This window comes from Theileria parva, chromosome 2, assembly GCF_000165365.1.
Source record: "Theileria parva strain Muguga chromosome 2, complete sequence, whole genome shotgun sequence".
In the NCBI taxonomy this organism is placed as follows: Eukaryota; Apicomplexa; class Aconoidasida; order Piroplasmida; family Theileriidae; genus Theileria; species Theileria parva.
In genome coordinates, this window is record NC_007345.1 from 203852 (window position 1) to 220499 (window position 16648).

The window sequence follows — 16648 nt, forward strand, 5'->3', positions numbered from 1 at the left end:
ATATTTTAGGCACTACATTATTTACACAACATCAACCTAGAGGAAGGCTAGTACTTGTTAGAAACGACTCTTTTCCACCACTTGAAGGAATCTTCATTTGTGAAATTTTCATTTTTAGTTTTTGGCTCATTAATAGTATCTTTATCAAATTGCTCAATCAGCTCCTTTTGGTTGGCAGATAGAACTTCTGGAAGTTTGAGTTCGAAGTGTATTATCAAATTTCCATTATTTCTGCTATCAACTTTTGGCGGACCTTTATTCTTCAAGGTTTTAACAAAAAAAGGCTGAGAATTTGGCTGAAGTGTAACTGTGGTTGACCCATCTAAGGTTGGAATTGATATGTTACCTCCCAAGAGACATTGTTTAAGTGATATTGGAACGTGTACATGTATATCATCATCAATCCACTTAAATATATGATGCGGTTGTATGTTTATATTGACAAATAAGTGACCACTTTTACCACCTCTCACTCCAACGTGGCCTTGATTTGGGATTCTCATTTGCATTCCATTTCTTACACCTGGAGGTAAATCCACACTGACTGATTTTGTTTGCGCTCTATCTCCTGAGCCTCCACAGGCTTTGCAAGGGTGAGGTACTACTTGACCACTGCCGTTACAGGTTCTACATGGTACTCCTATTATAATTGGTCCTCTTTCCATTCTTTGAACTCCTAAATGTGTTTAAATTCGAAAATGACCATACCTGTTCCATTGCATACTTTACATACATCTACTGAAGTCCCTGGCTGTCTTCCTAATCCATGGCATTCATTACATGAAACTCTTGCTGGAACTGTTATATTCTATGGGAAATTGAGTTTTTAAATATCTTACCTTAGTACAACCTCGAATGGCTTCCATAAAACTAATTGTTATTTCAGTCTGAAATTTAATTTAAAGACTTGTTTAATACCTGGATATCTTCTCCTCTTGAAGACCCCGTAAATGACGAACCTGCTCCAGTTCCAGAGGCCATTCTAGAAAACATCTCTGCGAAATCCGTGAACATGAAAGATGAATCTCCAAATCCAGAAAATCCACCAAATCCTCCCGCTATAATTTTTATTAGAATTTTAATTTACCTGAAGGATCGAATCCTGGGTCCTCTGTTTGCATTCCCGTTTGATCATAGATTTTTCTCTTTTTAGGATCCGATAATAATTCATATGCGCTATACATAATATATAAATATTTATAACAAACCTTGTTATTTGAGCCATTTTCTGTTTAGCATCCGGAGAAGGGTTCAGATCTGGGTGGTATTTTTTAGCCAGTTCTCTGAATTTCCTTTTTATTTCTTCGTTTGTAGCATTTCTGCTAACACCAAGTACAGAATAAGGATCGTTTGTATATCTAGTTGGAGATGTATGTATATATTTAATATTCCTTTTATTGTAAAAAAAAGATTGTGTAGGATTATTTCTCTGGTCTTTAAAGGAGCCAGATGAAAAAACATATTTATATTTACATATCTTATGCCAAGTATTGTATGAACAAATTGATTTATTACAGGTTTTTCTGGAAATTGTTGATATTGAGTTTGAAAAGAGTGGATTCCACAATATTCTGCTCATATTTATGGTACATTTATCCTACATTATTCTAAAAAATAAAATATAATAGTTAATTCCAACATAATGAATAGTAAACACACGTTTAGTGGTAAATATAACCCAACCTAGACCAGCCGACACAATATTATTATTTCCTTTTTATACCCAATGTTATTCGACACATTATTGTTTCATTATCTCTTTGTATATATATTTCGGATATTTCATATTTTTAGGATACGGTTCTATCGATATACCACCCAATTCGCCTTTTATAAATGCGAAGTGTATCCACAATGAAATAATTATTATTAATATAATAGCCAGTACTACTCCCACAGATATTATGATTTTTTTATTTGTTCCAAGTTCAAAATCCTTCAAACATATACCTTTCTTTGTTTTTTTATTTAATTCGTTACTTTTTGAACCAATGCTTAATTTTTGTCTTATTGTTTCGTATTTACTAAATTTTGAGTTCATTGATCCAGATTTCCCGAATTTATTTTTTTTCATATCAAAACTTTGTGACCTACTAAGTTTGAAAGGGTTGTTGCTATATCTCCTATCCATTTTTTTAAATCTTTATTATATTATGTATGTTTTTATAAAAAATTCTATGTTATAATTGTTTAATAATAAATATGTATTTTAAATATTACTTATTTTCTATATAAATGATTAATAATTTTGCGTGTCAAAAGTCTGTATTTTTGAGACGCCTCTGGATTTAACAGGATCTAACGAAAAATTCTAATTGTAATTCACATATAGATAGTACAGTAGATTACGTTATAAAGATAAAAATTTATTAAATTATTTCTTTTGTTAAAATTTAAAAATTACACAGTAAATCCAAGAGACCTCCTATCCACATTACAATAATATGCACCTATGCCGTTATAGTTATAATTTGCGTTAAGCAACCTCATGTAACCGCTCTCCCCCCAATCTTCTCCCCAAGAATTCCTTACTATCCAATAGTGAACCTTAAGATCCGGATCATAACCATGACCTACTACTACAACTGAATGATTTGGTTTCTTGGAACATTCACCGTCAAATATACCTTCTTTGTAAAAGGACATATCTTTCGCTACATGTATTGAAAGTTGGAAAGGACCAACTTTTTCCAAATAATCCTCAACCATTTGTTTGTGGAGGTAATATACACCTTTTATATTTATTTTATTTTTGCAGGTGTTAGGTTGAATGCATCGGCGATCTGCCATTTTGTAAGGGTATTCTTCTTCTGTGCACAATGGATAATTATTCAAATAACTTATAACAGCCTTAGGATCTCCTCCTTTCGTACAGTTAAACATTGGATCTATGCAGTCCATTAATTGTTGCTTGCTATAATCTTGTAGTTTGTGGCCACTGATCGCCATCATTGTAGATAATAAGTCTGACATTGAGACTGCCCAGCAGCTACCACACTCTTTTTGATCTTGGACGGGCAAAATTACTCCCTTTTCTCTCCAGTCAAATATCACACCAGGATATTTCTTCGAGGATGACATCTCTTCGGAAGCACGGCTATATATTTCATCTTGAGTAGGCTTGTAACTTATACTGGAGACAGCTCTTCCCAATTCTTCATCTGAAGAATCAGTTGAACTTGTATAGCCCATTGTGAATATTTTATTGTGATCTATAAAATTTTATTTTGTTGATAATTAAAATAAATAAAATATTATAACATACTTGAGTTGTGAGTTTCTATGAAAATCCGATTATCTCTAAAATTCAAATATCTGGTCTTATACTCATCTTCATCTTTATATTTTTTCTCGTATCTACTAATAAAACTTTTAAATTCGCTTATTGTATCTGGTTCAAACTTTTCATCTAATACTATGTTTTTATCTAATAAAGCTGTAGCTACAATCTCTATTTCCTTTCTAGAAAGATTGCCTTGTATCTTTTTATTGTTTTTGCAGTCTTCACCAAAAGTGGGATCACAAACAAACGGATCAATCTGTGATAATAAAAATCCCTTTTCCTTTAATTTTTGTTCAAGAGTTGTCAAATATTTTTCCTTCAATTCATCGTAATTCTCACATACGTTGTTTTTATTTTTGGTACACTCTATTTGTTTGTCCTCATGAAATTTGGGAGCATCATATATTCTTTTAACATAAGGGCCATTTTTAAATGTTCTAAATTTTCCACGTGGACTAAACACAATAGCCATCACAACGGCAAACCAAAAAAGAAGCACCAAACCAAAAAATATAAGACTATAGCTCTTAAATCTTAACTTGAATTTTTTATCTTTGATATCATTTTCAAGTTCAAATGAGTTCCCATGGGAATATTTCTTTACAAATACACTATTATAACCGACTTCCATTTATATCTTTATTCAATATTGATAAAGACGTTATAAGGGTACGACTTAAATTCTATGTAGAATCCAATTTACACAAAACTGTGTTATTTAATAAATTATTTCAATAAAAAAATTTTAAAAATTATTAATTATTTATCGAGGTAAAAAATCAAGAATGGCTTTGACCATTCGTGTACTGTAATATATGCGTGTGTTCAATTGGTGTACTTACTGTACATAAATTATTAATTGAACAACCTCTGTTCCGAAATGGGCTTATTAGATAAGAATAAATATTAAATTAACCTCTAAACTAATATAAATATAAACATAAAGTAGAAAACATTCATATTTTACAGTATGGAAGTATTCCACTTATGATACAGTTAGAACTTTAAAAATCAATCATTCCAATCCAAAGGAATGCATAATAAAACTACAATATTTGTTGTTATCAAACGAAGGATCTACAGATTTATCTAATATTCTAAAATATCCCTTTTCTCCCCAAGCTTTTCCCCAAGAGTTTTTTACTATCCAATAGTTTACATTTTTAACCTTATCGTAGCCATGACCTACTACTACAACTGAGTGTGCTTCTTTTCCTCCACAGCTTCCATCAAATATTCCATCTCCGTACAATAGGAACTCAATTGACACATAGAACAATGTTAGGAATGGTCCCTTGGTTTTTAGGTGTTCTAGAGGATTACCGTTATAGAGACTCACTACTTCTTTAACTTCTGAATTTTGTTCACACTTGTATGATGTGCAAGAGCTTTTTTTGAATATATATGGGTATTCCTTATCTGTGCACATTGGGTTTTCTTTAATGTATTGTAAACCTGTTCTATGGCTTCCACCCTTTTGACAATTATACTTGGGTGATACACAATCTACCAATTGTTGATAACTGAACTTCATTGGTTTCTTATTCTTTATTGACATGAATGAACTAAACACATCTGCACTAGCGATTGCCCAGCAAGAACCACATGGGCCCTGATTAATAACATCATTTACATATCCGCTCTTTCTCCAATCAACATGAATTTCTTGATCACCCAGATTTAAACCTGCTTTTGACATTTTGGTTGATAAAACATCTTCTGGAATTTGTTCATTAGATAATGCTGACATGTCTCCGTCAGTATCCGCGAAGTTGGTAAGGGTCATATTGTACAATCTATCGGGCTCTAAAATAATCAATTAACGGAGTTCAAATGTTTTATAAATATTAATTAAATATCTTCTAAGACTAACTGTTGTTGTGATCCTCTATTCTTTTTCTGTTTAGTCTGAAATTGGTGTAACTTTCCATAAAAGCTTTCTTGGTTCGGTAGACTTTGAAGTATTTACGAAGAAAATCTCTATGCATTTTAATTGTTTCAAACTCATATTCCAAGTCTACACCAGAGCTACCCTCTAATGCTTCAGCGATATAATTCAGTTCCCACTCATAAATGGAATTAGAACCTAACAATGGGCATTTATATAATCTACATTCTTCATAATTTAATTTCACTACTTTAATACTTTTTTCTTTTATAAATTTATTGAAATCATCAATTGTTATTTTATCGTATACATGTTTTTTCTTCTCTTTTTCTACTTTACCCTTGTTCTCGGATATAGCATTTTCATCATTTTCTTCATGTTCTTCACCTTTGGGAGCAGGCTCAACAGGATCAATTTTCTTTATATCTGGAAGGGGACCAGGTACCTCTTTCTCCTTTTCCTCAAGAAGTTTCTCCTCTTTCGGAGGCAGTTTATCATCTTCACGTTCTTTTTCCTTTAAATCTTTAACTGGAAGTTCCTCTTCTTTTTTATCGAGATCATTATCATCATGAACAACTACAACTTCTTGTTCATTTCTCTTTAATTCTGGATCAGGAGAATGTTCCTTGTCATCTTTATGCTGTTCATCAATGCTAGGTACAACATTATGAATAACGGGTTCAGGTCTTATTTCTTCTGAATCAACAAAAGGAGTATCGGGCTTTGGTTCAATAATATTATCTGACGGCCTGGAGTGCTTATAAATGACATAATACACTCCAAAACAAGCGAGACCCAATATCAGCAAGACAACTGTGAAAAATATTGCAAGACGAATTCTAAACTTTTTTTTTTTGTTGAGCAATTCGTAATCGTTGAATGTCTGTTTTTCAACATCTAGGGTATCCATATTACTTGGAATCACGATATTTTCGTATTAAATCAAAATGTGTAAGGGATACGCGATTATGTTACAGAGAGATAATGTATCAATACTGCGTTTGAAGGTTATGATAACAAATGTTAAATATTATACAGAAATATTAAAACTTAAAAATAGGTAATAAAAAGATAAAATTTAATAAAGAATTCAAATTGTGAATTATGTAATAGTATATAGCGTACTTTTCTAATGTACTTGAAATATAAAAAAAGTACACGATGCATTATCCCGTACCTTCATCTTCGAAAAGACAAAACGGGACACAGCAAACTGAAATATATTAAAAATAAAACCTATAGGGACCTGTTATGTTTTATATTGTGTTTAGTTAAAAATGTATTTTAAAAAATCACATCACCTGGAATCCCGACATTGATGTGTAAACAAAAAGAATAAATAAAATATTATAAATAAACAAATAAACAGATTATGTGTTATTTTATATTATTAATTATATTAATGCGATTATATTTTACAACATAACAACTTGTTACACTACTTTTTACCCTACTAAACCGTAACTTTTGAATGTAAAATCACAATACTTATTTGGCTTATCCGGAGATATTGAAGGTTTATCTAATATTCTAAAATATCCCTTTTCTCCCCAAGCTTTTCCCCAAGAGTTTTTTACTATCCAATAGTTTACATTTTTAACCTTATCGTAGCCATGACCTACTACTACAACTGAGTGTGCTTCTTTTCCTCCACAGCTTCCATCAAATATTCCATCTCCGTACAATAGGAACTCAATTGACACATAGAACAATGTTAGGAATGGTCCCTTGGTTTTTAGGTGTTCTAGAGGATTACCGTTATAGAGACTCACTACTTCTTTAACTTCTGAATTTTGTTCACACTTGTATGATGTGCAAGAGCTTTTTTTGAATATATATGGGTATTCCTTATCTGTGCACATTGGGTTTTCTTTAATGTATTGTAAACCTGTTCTATGGCTTCCACCCTTTTGACAATTATACTTGGGTGATACACAATCTACCAATTGTTGATAACTGAACTTCATTGGTTTCTTATTCTTTATTGACATGAATGAACTAAACACATCTGCACTAGCGATTGCCCAGCAAGAACCACATGGGCCCTGATTAATAACATCATTTACATATCCGCTCTTTCTCCAATCAACATGAATTTCTTGATCACCCAGATTTAAACCTGCTTTTGACATTTTGGTTGATAAAACATCTTCTGGAATTTGTTCATTAGATAATGCTGACATGTCTCCGTCAGTATCCGCGAAGTTGGTAAGGGTCATATTGTACAATCTATCGGGCTCTAAAATAATCAATTAACGGAGTTCAAATGTTTTATAAATATTAATTAAATATCTTCTAAGACTAACTGTTGTTGTGATCCTCTATTCTTTTTCTGTTTAGTCTGAAATTGGTGTAACTTTCCATAAAAGCTTTCTTGGTTCGGTAGACTTTGAAGTATTTACGAAGAAAATCTCTATGCATTTTAATTGTTTCAAACTCATATTCCAAGTCTACACCAGAGCTACCCTCTAATGCTTCAGCGATATAATTCAGTTCCCACTCATAAATGGAATTAGAACCTAACAATGGACAACCATTTTCACCACAGGTTTTGTGTTTTTTATTTTCTATTTTTATATCATTTTTAATTGCATAGTATTTCATTTTTTTATATATTAGACTTTTATTTAATTTACCCAATTCGTTCGGGTCCAAATATTTTACATACTGAGAATTTACCTTCTCCATTAACTTATTATACAGATATTTTTTCAAGTAAAAAAAGTAAAAAAGAGTAAATGATACAGACAATAGTAAGATAGTTATAGTTGAGAATAACAATATTTTCAAGAATAATTTTCTTCTTTTAGTGGAATTAGTATCAACATCGTTGAATGTCTGTTTTTCAACATCTAGGGTATCCATATTACTTGGAATCACGATATTTTCGTATTAAATCAAAATGTGTAAGGGACACGCGATTATGTTACAGAGAGATAATGTATCAATACTGCGTTTGAAGGTTATGATAACAAATGTTAAATATTATACAGAAATATTAAAACTTAAAAATAGGTAATAAAAAGATAAAATTTAATAAAGAATTCAAATTGTGAATTATGTAATAGTATATAGCGTACTTTTCTAATGTACTTGAAATATAAAAAAAGTACACGATGCATTATCCCGTACCTTCATCTTCGAAAAGACAAAACGGGACACAGCAAACTGAAATATATTAAAAATAAAACCTATAGGGACCTGTTATGTTTTATATTGTGTTTAGTTAAAAATGTATTTTAAAAAATCACATCACCTGGAATCCCGACATTGATGTGTAAACAAAAACAATGAATAAATGAATACATTATATATTACTTTATATTTCTAATTATGTCTATTTTATTATATTCTTTTTAATTATATGAATTTCCTGTATTATATTTTATATCATTTACAATGCGTTATTTCAATTTGAAAACTAAGAGTATTTTTATATTATCCATTACTTATATTTTTAATAGGTTTCCTTGCTGTATTCCTTTTTTTATTATTTTTTTCCGTAGTATCATCTAAACCTTGGATTTATTTTTGGTACTTTGTTTAATTTACATATTGTTTAGGGGACTTTTAACAGCTTTGTGTTTATTGTTATTTTTAGTTGATTTATTATTTATTTCTTCTGATTCTATCGTTTTCGACCCATTTTATAGGTTTGTTGCTCTTATATTAATTTATGTTTCAGCAACTGGGAGACTAATATGAATTCAGCCAAATACTAGAATTATTTAAATGATTAAATCTAATATGTAAATTTGTATATATGACATTTAATGGTTTGTTATACGAAGCATATGTCCTGACGAACTGGTACAAACAGTTTGTAGGACTTTAATGCTATATTTAAATCCCTTTTTCCCATTCTATACTGTTCCTGCTTCTGAGACATAATTATTTGCTTCTTTTCAGACTTCTTTCTAAATTTGAACTTATCTTGTTTATTCTTAAGGGCAAATGGGTTGTGTACCACAAGATTTTGTTTGTAAACGTAAGAAAGTTCCCGATGAACAGCCTCCTTTCCATTCGGTAGACTCAAATTTCCATTTTCCATAATGTAAGCTTTTTTAAATCCATAACTAGATAGTAAATTTTCAACGCTTGTGGGAGAATTGGTGCTGGAAAAAATATCCTCCCAGTCCTCATCTTGACCCTCTTGAGTCTTATATGATGAAGAGCCATCAGAACTTGAAGATTTCTTCGAATCAACAATAAGGTTGACGTAAGAATCAATGAAATCGTAGAAACTACTGATTTCGTCAAAACGGTCATCGTTAATCTTGTGATGCTGCTTATCAACCATGTGATGAAGAGTTGCGTAATGATCCAGAAAAGGCTTATCACAATACAGGCATTTGTTTTCATGATATATTTTGTTGTGTAAATACCTTAAAAGACCTTCTAAGTCTGAAATATACTCCTTTTCTGGGAGGAAGAACGTATAGTGTTTCTCCATATACCTGACGTTGTCATTAATGGACTTACTAACAACATCGTTAAATAGGCATTTGTTTTGATTAAAAATTTTCGATTTTAAAGATACTTCTGAGTTCCTTAAACTACTACTACCCGAATCAGATTTCAAATCCAATGATTTTGAGTTTGAACTACCATTTCTCGTTGTGTTCTTTATACTTTTAGTTGAAATCATTTCCTGAATCTGATTCTTTAATAATAAAAATTCCTCTTCAGTTATGGTAGGTAGTTGTGAGTTTTTTCTCTTGATGTTATATAAATGCCATTCGGATTTAAAATGTGATTTTTGCGAAGAAGTATCAAAAAATGTAACATTACAAGTCGAACATTTTTTAACCTCCTCTTCTTTAACTTGAAGTACTGGAGGCTTTGGCTTGACAAACAACAAATTTGGTGTTCCCATCATATACAAATTGGCAAATATTGCATTTGAGTATTATTAAAATAAATTTATAAATTGAAAAATATTTTATTAAAAATAAAATTAATTAAAATGTATAAAATGTAAAAATATCAAAGATATTAGAAAAATTTTACTTTATGTGGTAGCTCGATTCCTGACGTTTGTGCATCCATATAACATTGGCTTGTTTGTACATTATATGAACTTTTATCTTATAAAACTGGCTATATTATTTAAATTGTGTTCCTCTTTCATTCGAACGGGACAATTATTTAAAAGGGGTTATATTCCTATATTTCGGAATCACTTTAACACATCAGATTCCTTGTCCAAGGTTTGTTAAAATTTCTATTTAGAATTATTTTTTGTTAGAATTCTCCTGAAGAATACGCCTCATTTAAGGGTAATAATGTAATAATTGATGATTCTAACATCTCAAACTACGAGACATCCATTGATGACCTTCTCGACACCAGTAAGTTTTAAAACATATTGTGTAATATCTTGCAAAATAGAGTTACTTGGATTCGACTTGGAGTATGCTCCAGACTACTATTCTAACTTGAATTACTCCTACAAGAGGTGTAAACCATCCATAGTACAAATTTGTGGAGATTCTACTTGTTTCATTTATCTAATATATAAAATCGGATATGTTCCTAAATCTCTGTGTAAAATTTTAAATAATAATGAAATAGTAAAGGTGAGTTTATGATTTTATTTATATTACAGGTATCGCACGGGGCGCCTTCTGACATGCGCCTTCTGTTTAAACATTATGGTACTATGTGTAGTAATTTTGTCGATTTAAAGGATCTCTGCAAAGACTATAACATATATCCTGCAAGCTTGAAAAACGCCACCGCATCAGTTCTAAACTTAAAATTGAGCAAGAAACAGCAGTGCTCTAACTGGGAGGCTGAGAAACTTGTTCCTGCTCAAATATCTTACGCCTCAACTGATGCTTGGGTGACTAGAGAGATTTTCTTAAAACTCAGTCCCACTAAAATAAACAAGATTTTTTTGAATAGCGAAGGCGATATAGAAACACAACCTCCAAGCATGTAAAATATAACTTGGGATGGTAAACTTAAATTTAATGAAAATAGATTCCGTACTTACACATCTTGTTTATTTTTATTTTAACCTGTTAATTATTCTCCTTTCGTGATCCTTAACTAACTTTTTAAAATATTTCCTAAAAATATATGATACAAAGTGTCTACAAGGTACCTTCTGTCCACTGTCGACGACAGGTATGACCTTCGAATTAAGTTCCTAACTTTATTAAAATGTGCTGTGAACCTTTTGTATTTCATTACTGGAGTAGAAATCGGAAGGTTTACTTCATTGAGTGACTCGACAACGAAACCATTTCTGGTTAAATTCACTGAACTGTAAGGCACTCCATTATCCTTTAGATACTTGATAAGCATTTTTCTAGATTTAAACATCTTGAATTTGGGATCATATATTAAATACTGCCTCATGTTAGTGTCCTTGAACTTGTGTATCATGTAAAGCAATGATGCAAGCAGACTAAAAAAATGATAAAAAAACATAGCTACCTTTTCTTGTCGAAGTTCTCTAAACTTTTAATTGTAGTGTCAGTTGTACTCAATTCTTTTGGTAATTTTTCATTGTCTTCACCAGGTAGTAAGGTTTCTGTTTTATTAACTTCTTCGTTAATTTTAACTGGCCCATTATCAGAAGAACAATCGTTTGCGATGTCATTTGCTCCAGTGAAAATCTCCTCTAAAAACTGTGTTTAAAATTATTAAATACCCAGTTGATTTATGAATGACTCAACTACAGTCTCTGTCGAGGGAAGGGTCCAATCTTTAATTACAGACTTTAGATAGTTGTGGAGTTGTGCCATGAATAATTTATCTGTTCTTCCATAGAAAAACAGGTTAGATTTAGTTGCTGACAATCTCTTTGCAAAAACGTCCAAGGTTCCAGGAAGGTCATAGTGAATTATCATATCAACTTTGGGAATCTTGGCAAATACGTTATCTGAAAGTAAAACTATATTAGAGCCTCTTCTAAATTCGAGATAAAATATTTGACAAAATACCTGAACCATCTTTTAAATTGGCTTATATGTGCTTTATTTTTAGGAAATCTTTGTATTCTAGATGAATTATTTTAAAATCTTGTTTTTTAAAACGTACATTTTTGAGGATATGATAATTTCATTTGCTCTATAACCATTTGCGTATACACACACCTTATAATTAGGCCACTTATTAAATATTTGGGTTATACTTCTATTCAATAGCTCTAATTTCAAAGAATCTTTCGGAACGAAGATTCCATAGTTGATAATATCTATGAAGAGAAGAATTATTATTTATATATTTAAAGCGTACTAGAATTTCTTATATTCCCGTCAGAATCTAAATAAATTATGTTTACATTACACAATATTATTATGAATACCGATAGAATTTTGAACAGTGAGTTTGCTATAGTCTGTTCTAATCTCATTAAAGGTCTTACTGGGACTAAAAAACCCAATTTTTGTTTTAAATCTATTATTATATAATCTTGAAAAACATATTCTATTTGTTTTTAATAAATACATAATAAATATTATTTTTGCAGTCGACACATCCCGATTTATCTATGGGTCAACAACTCACTTTTTTTATTTAATTAATATGTAAATATAAATTATGTTTAAAGCACAGTTATTTCAAGCTGCTTTGTCTATTACGAATTATCTACAGAACTCCTTTTTGGAGGAACCTCGTAATGATTCGACTAATCAAAATGAATATCATAAAAAAGAAAAGGAAGTCAATTATAACAATCCGCCCAATTTATTAAAGTCTCTTTTTGACTATGGAAGACCGTATTTTAGGTTAGATTACTCTCAGGCATTAAACAACATCCGTTGTTTGGTTTTACCCATTGGAAAAGTGAAACATTTGACTCCTGATCTGTATATCCCTAGTATTTCTACTTCAACTTTTATGATCGCATCTTCTATATTGTTATGTATTAAATCTAAAGGTAAAATGACCTTTGGAGACGCTTTATCCAAAACTCTCACAAAATTTGTACTTGTAAATTTATTCGAAATATTATTTCTCGGCTCTCTCCTTTATTTCATGTCACATTCAAACGTATCTGATACTAACGATACTAGTAAACAACAGGTTGACTATCAACAAAATCAAGAAGCAATTAATCAAGCATACGGACACTTTGCAGGCTATGGTAACACTTATCAGAACCAATTTAACGCTCAAAATGCGGGAAACTTTCAAAGTTATGGCAAAACAGATAACACAAACCAAGGGAACACGACCATGGTCCAGAAAACGAAGGTTAAGTTTCCCGATGTGTTGTTTGTTATAGGATATAAATATGTTTTAATAAATTATTTCTTGTTTATCACCAATTTGATACCATTAAAGATTAATAAAATAGTGTCAATGGTATATGCTGGGATTTCATCTCTTATTTTTTCAATTAGATCAATTAAATCGCTGAGAATCTTTCAGGGGAGTCGCTCAAATCCCTTTATTTTCATTTTCCCTGTTTTTCAGCCTCTATTTTTTTATATTTTATTACCAACTAATAAAATTTAATATATTTATAAAATTTATATGCGATATTAGCTCAAATCTATGTTTTGTCGAAATGCGATAGAAGGACCAGAGAGTCTCCACGGACAAAAATTGTACCATTGTCTCTTTTAGTAACCTAGAATGTTTTGTAATAAAAAAAATTTACCTTAGTGGTTTCATTTTTTGAATTATTATCTAATTCAACGGTTGTAATTGTTTCTGTAACTTCTGAAAGTACCATGTTACAATGCTCATCAAAAGCCTGAAAATAAATTTAAAAATAAGAATTTTTATATGATCTTACTTGCAATCTACCAACTAACTCTCTTCCATTTTTACATTTCAAATATATAACCTCGTCAAGATTTAATCGGATCATATCAAGGGGCTCTAAGAAAAAGTTGATAAAAGAATAAATAAAGAGTAAATACCCTGCAAAGTAACCGGAGGATCCATGCTAAAGAAAAATTTACACCAAAGTCATAAAATTATAAACTGGTTGTATCACGTTAAGTAGAATCATATTCTTCAACTCCCCATAAAAAACAATCAAATTACATATATTAACTATTCATATTTTTGTTCATTATCTTAATAAATATGGAGCATTCCGAGCACTTTACTTCAAAAACCTTAAAAGAAATCGAAGGTATCACTAAAAGTCCGTTGGTGAACTTCAAATATTCCAAATTCAAACAGAAAAGCAATAGATCCGGTACGATTTTTTTATTTTTATGCACATTTCTCTATAGATGAAAGTGACGTTTATTGCCCTATTGATGATGATAATCTTTCACCAAAAACTAAAGCAATAATCCCGGATCACATTAATTCATCGTTAGTGTTTTTATTTTTTAAAAATTAATCTTTATTTTAGATTTGATATGTTATGCGAAACGGCAAAATATTTTGGAAATAATAACCATCTGGGTGTAAGAGAAAAGATCACTCTTCCCGATGGAAAATGTGAATTCGGAAATTACGTTTTCAACACATACAATGATAGCGTTAAGTACGCAAAAATAATCGGTACAGCTCTGACCAAGGAAAATCTGATTCCAGAGTCAACAATAGATAACTGTAGATTTGTAAAAAAAGCCAGGTTTTTGGGAATTTGGTCAATGAATTGCCCTTACTGGCTTTTGACCGACTACGCCTGCTGTGGATACGGTTTTGTTAGCGTTCCAATATATGAAACGCTGGGAGACGACGCCCTGTTCAAGATTATTAAAACAACTAAAATGGAAGTCGCCTGCATAGATTCGAAAAAGATATCAAACTTGGAACACCTCTTCTCTGAATTTAAGCAGCTGAAAAAAGTCATTGTATTCGATCAACTCACTGAAGATGACAAAAGGAGACTAGAAAAGTTGGGTCTCGAGTACTATTTAATGGACGATTTAATTGAAAAATACAAATGCAGTTTTGTCGATCCTCCACCAACTAAAAGAACGGATGTCTGTACAATTATCTATACCTCTGGCACTTCAGGAACACCTAAGGGTGCTGTGTTCAGTAATGAAGCCCTCATCATACTAACCGAGAGGCTCCTGAATGTTCAAAATCGTTGTAGATTAACTTTCAAGTCCTGTATTCTTAGTTTTCTTCCCCTGTCCCACGTTTACCAGCGCTTCATAGAGCACTTCATTGGATCAATTGTTGGCCGTATAGGGTATTACTCAGGAAACATCAAAAATATACTTGATGACCTAAACAAACTATCTCCTAACTTTCTGGTCGGAGTACCCAGAGTCTTCACCAGAATACTCACCAGAGTATTATTTTTTCAGATTATTTAATACATATTTTTTAATTATTTAATTATTTTTACAGTTACTCATTTTTAAAAAATTTAATTTTTTTTAACCTGTTAATAAAAAATTTAGATACGAGATCAAATTGACTCGAAGCCTTACCTGGTCAGAAAGATCATTGGCTTCTTTGTTAAAGGAAAGAAGAGAGTGTTCAAGAAGAGACCGCACAAACCAAATCACTTCTTCTATGACTTGGTGATCAAAAAGATCAAGTCGAAGTTTGGAGGGAAGTTCGAAATCATGGTCCTGGGCAGCGCTTCTATGACTGACGACGATGTGTGTGATATTCAGGCTTTTATGGGCACTCCTCTGGCAGAAGGTTGGGGAACAACGGAGCTGGGAGTCTCCATCCTGCAAGACTATAGGGACACCAAAAAGGGCACAATCGGTGGACCACTGCACGGAGTTGAATTCAAGCTTCGCTCAATTGAGGAGCTCGGATACGACGCCAGAGGCAGTCCTCCGAGAGGTGAACTCTTGGTAAGGGCACGAGGAATCATGCTCGGTTATTTCGCGGATGAAAATCTCACCAATGAAGTCCTGGACGATGAAGGTTGGTACAGAACAGGTGACGTTGTTGAATTGATGCCCAATTTGGGACTCAAAATACTCGATCGAGCACGTAATTTTTTCAAAATGTCACAGGTAAATTTGCGTTTTATTTATTTTTTAAATAATTTTTAATAAATTAGTTATTTACTATTTAAATCCATATAATTTCATTCATTTTAATCAATCTAATCTTATGTTCAGGGTGAATATATTGCACCGGATAAACTTGAAAATGCCTACGTCAATGCAAAGTTGGTTGATCAGGTATTTGTGCACGGAGAACCAACCGAGAATCACTTGGTTGGAATCGTCGTGGTTTCGAAAGAAAATGTGGAACTGTGGGCCCAAGCCAATGGACTCGCAGGTAAGACAGTACGTGAGCTTTTGACTAACGAGAAACTCAAGACCAGAATAATGGAAGATTTCGAGAAGATTGCCAAATCTCAGAACTTTAACTCACTCGAACGACTTAAAGTCTTCACACTCGTCGACCAGCCATTTTCAGTTGAAGATGGAATGCTAACCCCGACCTTTAAATCTGTCAGGTATAAGATTAAAGCCAGATACAACGCTGAAATCAAACAAATGTACAATGATGTAAAGCAAACCAACAACTCAAGTTAAAATTGCTTCCTTAATCTGATGCAGTCTATTATA

At 31.8% G+C, this 16648-nt stretch overlaps 12 protein-coding genes across 12 annotated transcripts; 5 read left to right on the plus strand and 7 right to left on the minus strand.

Annotated features, from left to right (window-relative positions):
• Position 1: 1 nt before the first annotated feature.
• On the minus strand, positions 2 to 1644 carry dnaJ (chaperone protein DnaJ). The gene is made up of 6 exons (XM_759572.2): positions 1209 to 1644; positions 1088 to 1176; positions 919 to 1058; positions 840 to 887; positions 709 to 808; positions 2 to 676 (listed from the first exon to the last, which is right to left on the minus strand). Exons 1-6 carry the CDS (start codon positions 1577 to 1579, stop codon positions 48 to 50), a joined length of 1377 nt encoding a protein of 458 aa, XP_764665.1. The 5' UTR covers positions 1580 to 1644; the 3' UTR covers positions 2 to 47.
• Positions 1645 to 1741: 97 nt separating this feature from the next.
• On the minus strand, positions 1742 to 3914 carry TACP (Papain family cysteine protease family protein; the record flags this gene model as incomplete). Its single annotated transcript, XM_759573.1, has 3 exons — positions 1742 to 2123; positions 2405 to 3212; positions 3266 to 3914. The coding sequence occupies 3 exons, from the start codon at positions 3912 to 3914 to the stop codon at positions 1742 to 1744; spliced, it is 1839 nt and encodes a 612-aa protein (XP_764666.1).
• A 384-nt stretch (positions 3915 to 4298) lies between these two features.
• Positions 4299 to 6081, minus strand: EPB2 (Papain family cysteine protease family protein; the record flags this gene model as incomplete). Its single annotated transcript, XM_759574.1, has 2 exons — positions 4299 to 5089; positions 5157 to 6081. The coding sequence occupies 2 exons, from the start codon at positions 6079 to 6081 to the stop codon at positions 4299 to 4301; spliced, it is 1716 nt and encodes a 571-aa protein (XP_764667.1).
• A 535-nt stretch (positions 6082 to 6616) lies between these two features.
• Positions 6617 to 8036, minus strand: EPB2 (Papain family cysteine protease family protein; the record flags this gene model as incomplete). Its single annotated transcript, XM_759575.1, has 2 exons — positions 6617 to 7410; positions 7478 to 8036. 2 exons carry the CDS (start codon positions 8034 to 8036, stop codon positions 6617 to 6619), a joined length of 1353 nt encoding a protein of 450 aa, XP_764668.1.
• TpMuguga_02g02195 (uncharacterized protein) lies at positions 8035 to 8488 on the plus strand. The gene is made up of 2 exons (XM_061305536.1): positions 8035 to 8133; positions 8165 to 8488. Exon 2 carries the CDS (start codon positions 8259 to 8261, stop codon positions 8412 to 8414), a length of 156 nt encoding a protein of 51 aa, XP_061162090.1. The 5' UTR covers positions 8035 to 8133; positions 8165 to 8258; the 3' UTR covers positions 8415 to 8488.
• Positions 8469 to 8928, plus strand: TpMuguga_02g00100 (putative integral membrane protein; the record flags this gene model as incomplete). Its single annotated transcript, XM_759576.2, has 4 exons — positions 8571 to 8598; positions 8636 to 8705; positions 8735 to 8824; positions 8857 to 8893. 4 exons carry the CDS (start codon positions 8571 to 8573, stop codon positions 8891 to 8893), a joined length of 225 nt encoding a protein of 74 aa, XP_764669.1.
• Positions 8926 to 10173, minus strand: ZNF622 (C2H2 type zinc-finger (2 copies) family protein). The gene has a single exon (XM_759577.2). It carries the CDS (start codon positions 10048 to 10050, stop codon positions 8953 to 8955), a length of 1098 nt encoding a protein of 365 aa, XP_764670.1. The 5' UTR covers positions 10051 to 10173; the 3' UTR covers positions 8926 to 8952.
• Positions 10133 to 11160, plus strand: Wrn (3'-5' exonuclease family protein). The gene is made up of 4 exons (XM_759578.2): positions 10133 to 10381; positions 10420 to 10522; positions 10563 to 10750; positions 10780 to 11160. Exons 1-4 carry the CDS (start codon positions 10247 to 10249, stop codon positions 11113 to 11115), a joined length of 762 nt encoding a protein of 253 aa, XP_764671.2. The 5' UTR covers positions 10133 to 10246; the 3' UTR covers positions 11116 to 11160.
• A 24-nt stretch (positions 11161 to 11184) lies between these two features.
• Positions 11185 to 12634, minus strand: TpMuguga_02g02575 (uncharacterized protein; the record flags this gene model as incomplete). Its single annotated transcript, XM_061305589.1, has 8 exons — positions 11185 to 11245; positions 11281 to 11586; positions 11616 to 11802; positions 11833 to 12092; positions 12125 to 12181; positions 12222 to 12378; positions 12420 to 12446; positions 12490 to 12634. The coding sequence occupies 8 exons, from the start codon at positions 12632 to 12634 to the stop codon at positions 11185 to 11187; spliced, it is 1200 nt and encodes a 399-aa protein (XP_061162091.1).
• A 91-nt stretch (positions 12635 to 12725) lies between these two features.
• TpMuguga_02g00105 (putative integral membrane protein) lies at positions 12726 to 13663 on the plus strand (the record flags this gene model as incomplete). The annotated part of the gene is made up of 1 exon (XM_061305304.1): positions 12726 to 13663. One exon carries the CDS (start codon positions 12726 to 12728, stop codon positions 13644 to 13646), a length of 921 nt encoding a protein of 306 aa, XP_061162093.1. The 3' UTR covers positions 13647 to 13663.
• Positions 13664 to 14113, minus strand: Lsm3 (U6 snRNA-associated Sm-like protein LSm3). Its single transcript, XM_061305305.1, has 4 exons — positions 14057 to 14113; positions 13930 to 14015; positions 13792 to 13887; positions 13664 to 13761 (listed from the first exon to the last, which is right to left on the minus strand). Exons 1-4 carry the CDS (start codon positions 14079 to 14081, stop codon positions 13684 to 13686), a joined length of 285 nt encoding a protein of 94 aa, XP_061162092.1. The 5' UTR covers positions 14082 to 14113; the 3' UTR covers positions 13664 to 13683.
• A 19-nt stretch (positions 14114 to 14132) lies between these two features.
• Positions 14133 to 16646, plus strand: LACS5 (AMP-binding enzyme family protein). The gene is made up of 5 exons (XM_759583.2): positions 14133 to 14340; positions 14378 to 14462; positions 14503 to 15400; positions 15512 to 16084; positions 16193 to 16646. Exons 1-5 carry the CDS (start codon positions 14226 to 14228, stop codon positions 16613 to 16615), a joined length of 2094 nt encoding a protein of 697 aa, XP_764676.1. The 5' UTR covers positions 14133 to 14225; the 3' UTR covers positions 16616 to 16646.
• Positions 16647 to 16648: the final 2 nt, after the last annotated feature.